The following is a 10,590-nucleotide window of genomic DNA, read 5'->3' on the forward strand; positions in this document are numbered from 1 at the left end:
CCTGCTGCCCTGAGGGATCAGCGTGCCCAGCCCTTCACGCACACCACAGGGAAAGCACAGACCCAAGGACAGGATCTAACTAGGGCATGCCAGGACTGCAAGTGCAGCACCGCCACAAAGGCACAAGTGGGGAGGAGAGAGCCTCTCTCCTGACAAAGGCCATACACCACAAACCCATACAAAGCCATGGCAGAGGACATACTGTAGCTGGGCTCCTGAAGCTGGAGGAGCTCCAGGGAGACAGGCAGGTGGGCACAGTTGATTGGGTATGCAGGGAGACTCCAACCAAGTCGGTCCTCCCTTCCTCTCTACAGCTGCAAACCCGACCGATCCACACAACCAAAAAATATCCCTGAAAACTAACCCTGGGATTTGAAGGCAGACTTTTAAGTGCACTGTGCTGGGGAACTGTATTTAAATGGTTATGACAGAGGTTTTAATATCCCTGGTTTTACATCTTCCTTTTTTATTACTGATCTGCCCAGCAAGGTGTTTCTCTAAAAGTCTCTGTGGGTGTATGCGGTAAATTCAATTACAGTTTTCTACAAGGAAACCAGACAGACTTGTTTGACATAAAGAATACTGTCTTCACTAAACCAGTTAATTTAGTTCAGCAACAGTGTATGGTTAGGAGGCGTGGATTAAAGCACAGAGAACGGAGATGAGAAAGAAATGATTCCCAGCAAAACAGCTCCCAAGAGACCTTGTCGTCCCATAAAATGACAAGAAATAAGAAGGACCTTACAGCTTGGTTTTCTGCTGCCCCATGTTGACAGGACTCCAGAATCCCTCTTCTAGACAACTAGCAGCTCCAGATTTTGGGCAAACAAACAAACTTTTGTTCACCAAAGGTAGATGCAAGTAAAGAAATTCCTTTTTCCTTTTCTCAGAGGTCCCATGGCCACAGGACTGAAGATAAAGGTGTGGGCTTTGGTTTGGCCAATTTTATCAGACACAAGTAGCCTTTATATACTGTTTTCTTATGTTGAAAAACAAAAACATCACAAAACAAACCAAAAAGCACATTTCTGTCACAGCCTGGCAGAGGGCTCCTTTAGGCGCTCTCTTTTTCATGCCAGCTTAATCTTCAGCCACCAACAGTGGTAGTGAATTATTCTGGCAGCAACATTACCCACTAAGGACTGAACTGATATTATCAGTATTAGGACTGTAACCACATATGTTTACTACTAGCCAATGGTATAGTTAAGATTTATTACCTTGAAAGATCTGGCTGTGGGAGGAGATCTATTAAAAACGCAAACTGAAACCCACACTCTCCATGGAAGTGCTAATGGACATATTTCAAATATATACCCTCAAGAAGGCAAGCCTTTGTTAGGAGCATCCTGTCAGTCACCAGATTGGTGCATTTAAAATGTACATCCTTTAAAAGAAAGATGCTTTCAAAAGATATGTATGTGACTACTTAACAAGCAGGATGAAACTTCTGAGCCCTGGAAGGAGAAAATGATTAAAAAAATAATTTACTCCGTCTGCGTGGGCATGTGTGTAAAAGCACATTTCTCCAGCAGGTAACGGATGTCTCTGCAGCCAGGGCAGTGGATAATTATTTTCAAGTGGGTTGTCACACTGCATTCAGCCTGCATTCGCCTGACAGTGTGAAATCGGAAGGAAGCTTCATTGGCAATTCCCACCAGACATCAGAAAACCTCAAGCATGTAGAAAAGACTTTAATCTTCTTTAACCGTTCCCGCACTCTCCTTGAAGAAAATATCACCTCTTTTTTGAGGCAGAAAAAGCAGACCTTAGCTTGATAAGGATTAAAAATTATTTTAACAAACAGAAAAAATCAAAATATTGTATTAAAAATAATACAATAACCTGCTGCAGTTCAAAGCTTTCTAACTTCAGCTAAAACTGTGAAAACCCTACAAAAATACTGTTAAATGCAGCTGTGTGCCAGCTATGGGTGTTTGCTAATCAAAGTCAATCAGGCAGACCAGCAGGCCTCAATAGGCTTTGGACCAGGACTGACAAAAGGATCCTCTTTATGAGCCTGCTCCAGAGACGCTGACCCTCTTCATCTGCCCTGATTTCAAAGGGAACTCGGGGTATTCAGAAATCTTGAGCTAATTTGCTACATAATAAACAAGATTCATACAACAGGGAAGGTTGCTATGACTCACCGTCATTTAAAAGGAGCCTAGGATGAACTGGCCTGTTTTGAATCGGCAGCTTGGCCTTGGCTGCACTACAGAGGAGCAGCAAAGTCTTTGATAAGTTAAAGGAGCAGCAGGCACCTGGGAGCAAGCATCCGACTGTCTAACAGCAAGAAAACCTGACTAGAAATGCACTATCAGAAGCAGTGAAAAGTTTAGCACATCTGCTATACAAGATCTGAGAGCCAGCTTTTGTGTGTAACACAGCGAGAATAAAGAGACCAAATAAAGAGGTGTACAAAAGAAAAGATCCATACAGTGAACGTTTCCAAAGATACTTGGAGCATATCTGCAGAGAGCAATGAAATGCCAATGGAAGTACATCAGGTGCCTTTGAAGGGTCCAGCTCAGGCACAGAGGCACAGCACTAGGGCTCTGCTAAGGCTGTGGGTTGTGTTGCCAGCCTCACCCATAGGGTCACACTGCTGCCCTCTCAGCAAGGCCTCACCACACTGGTACTGTACGGATGGCCTTTAACAACTCTAATCTGTGCTCTTTAACTTGATCATGATCCTAGAATCATCTCCCTGGGGGCAGGGCTGAGCATGAAATAGAGAGTTTACTATTTTCAGAGAGGATGCAAAGAAAGTAATTATTAAATAATCAATGTCTTTAAACTCCTTAAGTTCACTGACTAAAATGTCTGGCAAAGCTGTGCCAGGCACAGTGTTCAAGAGGAAGCACTTTGGCCTCCTCTTTCCATCTCACAAGGCTTCACTAAGCCTGTATAGCAGTGGAGCTGTCAATGATATTTCAGCATGTGAGCTGATGCCCTTCAGATATGCCTTTGTTGTTGATCTCTAACCATCTGAAAGAAAAGTTATAACACAGAGTAAATACCTGGGCTGCGTAAGTTTAAGCTTGCAAATAAAGCCCACACTTTCCCGTGACAGCTCTATATGTTGCTGCCACTAATTGCTTCTTTCAGCAGTTGTGGACAGGTCCCCCGTTGTTGTGGGCTAATTTACACAAGCACTGGCAGCTCGGACTACCCTCAATTCTTGTCTGCCTGGCTATTCCTGACCATTTATCATTACAGATTGTGTGTTTTACAACTGGCAAGACCAAAGCCAACAGGCCGCAAGATGCAGCAGCCACTTAAAATACCAGTTATCTGCTCCATTTCCACCCCCTCTCCTCTCTGGGCATAGTTAGCTTTACAACTGGGTTATAATAAGGCAAATGATTTGGTAAACAATTTTTCATTTATTTACTTGGGCAAGATTCCTTTGACTTCAGCAGGCATTCTGCCAAGCTAGGGATCCTGGACCAGTGCCAGTGATGAAATGCCCATTTCACTGGAATGTATGATTTCCTATTTACTTGCCAAAAGTACCCTGGTTACCAGCTTCACAATAGGCTTTGTTCCTTTCACCCGGAGAACAATCCAATTAATAGCTCCTCTCCTAAAGAGGCTAAAGAAGTTAAGCAAAGAGGTCCAGTTACCACTGGCAGAGGTGTGGGAAAACTGATGCTGGCAGGTACCACTCCTTTGGGCTCCAAGCTTCTCTTCCAAGAGCTGCCATATAAGAACATTTTGCATCGTCACATATGCTAAGACATGTTATCACATCTACTCTAATGCACTGTGCTGCAGACAATACCACCTGTGTTCACTCACTCTTTCAAGATAAAAAGAATTCCACTGCAGAAACCAGAAAGTTATCTGACAGTCTGACAGGAAAGAAATCAAACCAGAAAAATAACTTGTTCTGTAATTGGCCTGACTGCTGAATTTCTTATTCTGTTTGCCCTCTAATTTACTTCAACAACTCTACAGAACTGGGTCCTGACTAACCAAATCAAAGCCCCCACTTAATTGAGTAAATGTCTCTGTTAATTTAAGGCTATGGCCAGAAAATCAGAAGACAGCTAATAAACAGTTGCAGTATTTAAAGGAGTGATGATTTTAAGTCTACTGATTATAAACACAAACTGTCAAATTACTCCTGTCTCTTCTCTTCAAGCCATAACCACTCCCCTTCTTATTCAATTCCTTCAGCCCATCACCACACACAAGGGGAGACAGCTTTCTCCTTTGAGATTCCCATCACTCACAATCCCTTTCTCTCGGTCTGGCAGCGATGCAGCGATGGATGGTCTATTTTCCCAGCCTACGTGGAGAAGAAAAATCATTCTCTCCTTACAGCCTACCCACTGTTCCCTCTGCTCTTGCAACTGCTGTACTACGGCTTAAAAAGCATTCTGATGTACTATTTACATAATGAACAATCTCATAGGATGTTTTAAAAACAAAATAATTTACTGAAGATATGGACATATATAAAGATGTGGAAGAGTTATTATGTCATAAATTTAAATTCTGAAGATCAGAGGCTCTATTGGCATATACTTCATACTATAGAGAACAGGCTCCAAGAGCAGAGGACTGCAGTAGTGCCAGCACAAGGGTGGAAGTGTGGCAAAGCCAGTGCAAAGCCACCTAGAATGCAGCAGCCAACATGACTGTGTGGTGTATCCTACTTTCTTTTCTCCTAACAGCCACAACAGTGATAATCCACGTCCAACAGGAAACTTAGAAAAGGAACAAGTTGAAGGAAAAAGAGCACATTGGTTTATTTATATTGTTTATAGTCTAAGCAATCATTATAAACGTGCTCAAATAATCAGATCCTATGTAATTATTCATCTGCAGCCACAGTTATTAGGTAGGTAAAGTCACTCGTTTTTGAAAATGCAGGTCAAATGTTTATCTCTGAGATATGTTAAATGTAACACAGGATTGCATTAAGGGTGTATATTAGACTGCAACATTTACAAAATTGAAGTGTTTAGACCTTTCAGACCTTTTTTAAAGCCTTGACCTTGGAAACAAATAAGGACAGTGTTATTTTAATGTGCATTCAAATTTTAACAACACAGTCACACAGCTCTAGTGGAATTCACATTGAGTTTCCACTGTAGATTGCTCATCATTTCATTATGGTTCATTATGCTGATAACTGTCAGAAAGCATTAGAAGCAGGAGCCTTGAGTAATAGCACTGAAATGGTAATTTAAAAACAATATACTTTCTGGAGGAAATACTGCAGTGCACTAAATTCAATTAGAAGAGGGGAATGTAAAGACAAGTAAGTGATGTTTGCCGTTTGAAGTGAGGCTATGCAGTTTCTTGATAACCTAGACCGGAGAAGGTCCTTTCAAAGCAGGCACTCTTCTCTTGCATCTCACTATATCTGCTCTTATCTTCAAGCTTCTCCGGTATAAGTTGTCTTAAATGCAACCGTTTTTGAAATATTTCAGGCCATGACAAAATATCAATCAATCCACCAGTCCCTGTTTGGGTGACACAACTGACTAAATTATTCAGGGTCATTTACTGAAGCAGATTTCAAGCTGGACAGTCCATGATGATAATCTCTCTTTTGTAAAGGGCTCCCAATTAAAAATCATTAATAATTTGAATCTAACAGACAATATAAACAATAGAAACCCGTCCCTTTCTCACTCATAATGCGAGCACTGTTTGTTAAGAGTTAGAGAACCCAACTCATTAATGGTGGAGACACAGTAGCAACACCCATTAATTTGGGTGGGAACTGCACCTGCCTGCACCAGGCTGCAATTCACAGGATATCTCCTTATAGAGAAGGGAATTCAGGGACAAGGGCCATGATTAAGAGTGATTTGTTTTCCTGCCTCATGGATTCGTGTGTGGGTAAGGCAATTTATTCTCCATTACATCGCTAACCTTATGAAAGACCCTTCCTCTCCGCAAGTACTGCAATATAATGAAGGTCTGTAGAGTTGCCTCGACATCACTTTTGCGACGCTTCCAAAAGGGAAAGGCGCCCGTGTTTTCCACAGTTTGTGCTCAGGTGTATTACGAGTCAATCATCCCATCTCCATGGCCAAGCACACAGCTGACAAGCCCACTGTGCTTCAGAGTTCCAAGTCTGAATTCCCAAGTTTGGCCAAAGCGGTGGATCCAGGGTAGCTCTGCCCCCAGTGGTGACAGACACATTGATGATTATCCCCAGGAGGCAAGTCTGAGGGGAAAGCTGCACCAGTGAACTCCTGTATGTCAGGGTGCCTCTGCCTGGCCTTCAACACAGCCCACTTCACTGTCTCTACACCCACACTCTGCCACATTCTCCTCTTACTGGCACAAACTTTAGGCCAGACATAACTACTCACTCTAGCATAGCTGAAATAGAGCAGAATACTAAAACCAGAGTCTGAGTTACTTGTTTAGGAGCCTGATGCCTGGCTTAGCTAAGGTTAGACACAGTTTTTACAGCTCAACAAGGGATGGTATTGTCAGAGAGTGGTGTTATGGAAGGGTAAAACTCTGGAGCACCTCTCCTGGCCAGCACATCAGGAAGTAGCTACTGCTTTTGTAACTTATCATGGAACTTGCAAGAAAGGAAAAGGAAGGGGAATTCTCTAATTCCCTTTCATCCACTAGCACAATCAGGCTAATGGAAAAAGTCCTAACAATCTTCCTCCCTCAGCCTAGAAGACGAGGTAAGTGACAAGGCCAGACAGTTTACTACTAAAGGAAATCAATAGCCAAGGGTCAAAGCTTTACAAAAACACATCTTAAGAAGGCTGAAGTTCTTCATCTCAAAAAGTGTTTAGAAATAATAAAGAAAGGATCAATCCACAGTCCATTCCAGGTGTTCTTTCCAAATTATCCAATGTTACTTTTATTCACCTGGTCTAATAGTTCTCCAAGTGAACAGAAACCTGATTTTACAAGCCAGTGGAGCAGAGTCTATCTTTTTGCTAGAAGAATGGATCTCAGATACTGTGTTTTATTTCTTCATTAGTGTGCCGTCACACTGAGCGATTACTAAATGCAGGCCTGAATGAGAATACCAGAGTTAAAGAGAGCATAATGAACAAAGAAGGTGCCTGATTATTATGGCTGTCAGCACAAGGGAATTGGGTTTGTCACCTGGTTTAACCAACTGGTAAGAACTGATTACAGTCTGAATCCACCTGAAAGCACCTTTGATGTTTATGCTCCCTTCTGTCTACACATCTTGTCAGGAAAGTCAGACAAACAGGGACCTACTTCTGAAGGGTCTTCCTTCAGCAGAGGTCCTCTGAATGCTGTCACTTGCCTCAGGTACATGGGCTGAAGGCCACTCAGAGGGGGAGCATGGCAAAGGAAGAGCCCTCAGAGCCCCCCACGCAGCCCCGCGGGCAGGGCTGCATTTCGCGCCTGAGCAGGCACCACCCTTCAAGCACAGCTAAGGCAGGGCTCAAAGAGGGGCTGCCAGCGGGCACAGCAGGACTGGGGAAGCATAGTTGCCCCACAGGCCAGCTCAGGAACAGCTCCTGCATCATCTTTCACCCTGGATCACAGAAAAAGAAGCCCTTTAGCTACAGGAAAATTCAAAGCTGTGAAAGCAGGACCTCCAGAGACGGGCCTGTTTTCCAAGAGCAGGTGTCCATAGGATTGTGGTGTTGGCTTGCCTCTGCATGCAGGGTCCTCCTAGGCTGTTGCAGAGATGAAGACTGAGGCCAGCACCACAGCCTTTGCCCTTTTCTCCTTCCCCCTTTGTATTCTCAGGGTAAAAGACTAAGATCAGGAACTTCAGCTTTGACTGATCTCCCAAGACAGTAATGGGGAGGAGTGCCTCCAGCAGCCCCAAGACTTGACAAAAAAGGGCTAAGCTTGCAGGGGTACATTTTGCAATACCAGCAAACATATATATCATTTGCTTACAATTTCCCCATCTGGAAATGTTTTGCTCTCTCCTCATACTTCACTAACTGCACATGCCTATTTAAATTCAACCAGTTGATTACTAATTTGATTTCAATTTGGTCAAGATATCACTCACAAGGACCAGGGCTTTGAAAAACTTTTGTTGGTATAATGTTATTTAGGGTGTATATTCCAAACAATAGTTTTGCTGTTGCAGAAAGACATTTTTCCTATAAAATTGGTCACATTTTAGATCTCCTAGTGTAAATTATATTATAGAAAGCATGTTCCTGCCCACTTAGGCAAGGTTTCACAATACAGTTAGACTGCATTCCCAGTCAATACTTGGCAAGGGATATGTGCACCACTATGCTTCCTACTAAGCAAAAGCAGCTGCTCTTGGCTATGCCCCAGCCTCCTCAACCACCACCCAGCAAAACTCACTGCTGAAAAGAAGGAAATCACTGGAGAACAGCTGGAATCAAGGGGGTGTGAGGAAGGGATGAGTGCTAACTTAGTTATGGACATACACTGTTTCTGCCTTGTAAGGGAGAAATTAAGGTCTAAATGAATGTGAGTCATCTCTCACAAAATTAATTTGCAATATATTAAAATGTTACAAAAGAAATATCTCGGCCTTCCCTCACTCAGACACACACACACTCTGTCTACACAAATATACGGCTGAAAAATCTGGAAACTTTTCCAAGAGCTTTCAGGGAAAGCCACACATGGATATCCCCTGGTAAAATACAGCCCTTTCACTTATTGTTTCAAACTGCTCTGCTCCTAAGAAAGTGAAAACCGAAGAACTAGATGATCACAATTTAACACCAGGAAATGCCTGGAATCCCAGGTCTTCGACTGTATGAGCCATTAACCAACACATAGGACAAGGAGTTTTTCCAGTAACCCTGTGACTGTGCTCAGTGCACCTCTCCTTCTCCCTGTTGAAGGCATTTTGGTGGAACTAAAGCAAATTCCATTTGCTGTACACGATGTACTTACCTACACAGGATAAAATAAACCATGCTTTGGGTGGTTGTTTCATTAAAGTTTAAGATTTATTACTACCCCTTTCGGATGAACACTTAAGTTCCAAAGGGTCACCAGCTGTATTTCAAGCAAATTAGAAATATAATGAGATTATAAATATTACCTGTTTACCCGAGGTCATACAATTACAAGGAAAGCTTCCAAAATTTCTACAAATGTCCGTATGTAAAGAGAAGAAAGGTGATGTGATCTACTGGCCAGGTGTTCAGACTGGAAGTGGGGCCTATATTTTACTTCTACCTGTATTACTGAGGTGTGCAAGTCCCTCTTTTGTAACTGTGTCTCCTGATTTATTTATACTGCAAGCTCACAAGGGTCAGCACAACCATGCCGCCATTAGGAATTGAGGGCTGAAAACACCTTCACTCAGAAGTGTGAGACAAAATGCAAACTGCGTCTGAAAAGGGCCATAAAAGCTACTAAATGCTCTTATGTCAGAAGCAGAATGCTTTTTAGAGACACAGAGAAAAAATGGGTTATAAAAGGGGCAAGAGATTGTTCAAAGACCAACTTACGAGTGCAGGGCATGGAGGCAGCATCATTTTCCGCTCGGAAAAAGCCCCGATCGCAGGTGCAGGAGGTAGAGCCTTCCCAGATGGAGTAGCTGTGAGGCGGGCATTTGGCACAGGCAACATCTGTCGAGAGAGCCTTGTAGTATCCGATTTTGCAAGCTAGATGGAGGAACAGGAAGGGAGAGTGTTACTGGCCCGGGCTGTGATCATAAATTGCTAGCTTACTCATTCAAAATCAAGGCAGGAGACATTTCAAAGAGATCTAATGATGTCCTCTTAGCCCAGGTGAAGAATTAACAATCATCACACTCTTAATGAGTAATCCTATGTCAGGGGATACTGATTTCTAATTCCAACAAGAGCCATTTTAAAAGCTGGCTTAGAGATGGCAAAAAAAAAATTATACTCTTCTGTTGACACTGCCAGAAAATCAGCTGCTTCTTTGTGCTTACTGTGGAGTTGCATGTGGATTAACCCATGTCCACCTGCACCCACACACACACACAGAGCATGACAAAAGGGGTGCAATTGCTTTATTCTATGACCACTTAAGGAATGGCAGCTGACAGTCAGACACTGCCAATTTTTAAGAGGGAGTGGGACAGGAACCCAACATGCCCGGAAATGGCAAGGCAGAATTCATTTGGCTCTTTCTCCCCAGGGGAGGAGATCAGCAATGCTCTCTCCTCCTCGAAGCCAGGGCACAGCAGTGACTGCACCACTGCCACCAGGGCCCACGTGCAGCTGGCAAGCTTTCAGTGACATCAGCTTCATAAATGCAGGGCTTACACAAATGGCTACTTTTACATCACTTGGAAAAAACTCATTAGCATCATTAATAACACATTTTCATGGTGGCTAACAGGTATGTCATCCTAGAAATTTCTCCCTTGGCTAGAGAAAAAAGCCCACCATCACCACTGGCTTTTAGCACTGCAGAGAGGAGAGAAAATTCCCAGGCATGCAAACCAGTAAAAAGGAAAGGTTGTTCCCAATATTTACTGTGTGACTCACTCCCACATCTTGTCATTTATCACCTACACTACCCTTTAGGGTTCCCCTGCTACATACAGGCTCCTGTTGGGAGGGCACAAGCCCCCGCACAGCCAGGGCTTGCTCTTGCTATTTCAACCTTCCCTTAGTCCCCCCCTCACTCTTT

General features: G+C 43.2%; 1 protein-coding gene across 1 annotated transcript in view; it reads right to left on the reverse strand.

Annotated features, from left to right (window-relative positions):
• Positions 1 to 10,590, reverse strand: part of EPHA4 (EPH receptor A4) — a 104,110-nt gene that overhangs the window by 53,934 nt on the left and 39,586 nt on the right. Inside the window, exon 4 of the mRNA XM_017728853.1 lies at positions 9,435 to 9,590. Coding sequence (XP_017584342.1) covers positions 9,435 to 9,590 — 156 coding nt within the window. The remainder of the gene's footprint in view (positions 1 to 9,434; positions 9,591 to 10,590) is intronic.

Source organism: Corvus brachyrhynchos, unplaced genomic scaffold (assembly GCF_000691975.1).
Source record: "Corvus brachyrhynchos isolate BGI_N302 unplaced genomic scaffold, ASM69197v1 scaffold223, whole genome shotgun sequence".
Lineage (NCBI taxonomy): Eukaryota > Metazoa > Chordata > Aves > Passeriformes > Corvidae > Corvus > Corvus brachyrhynchos.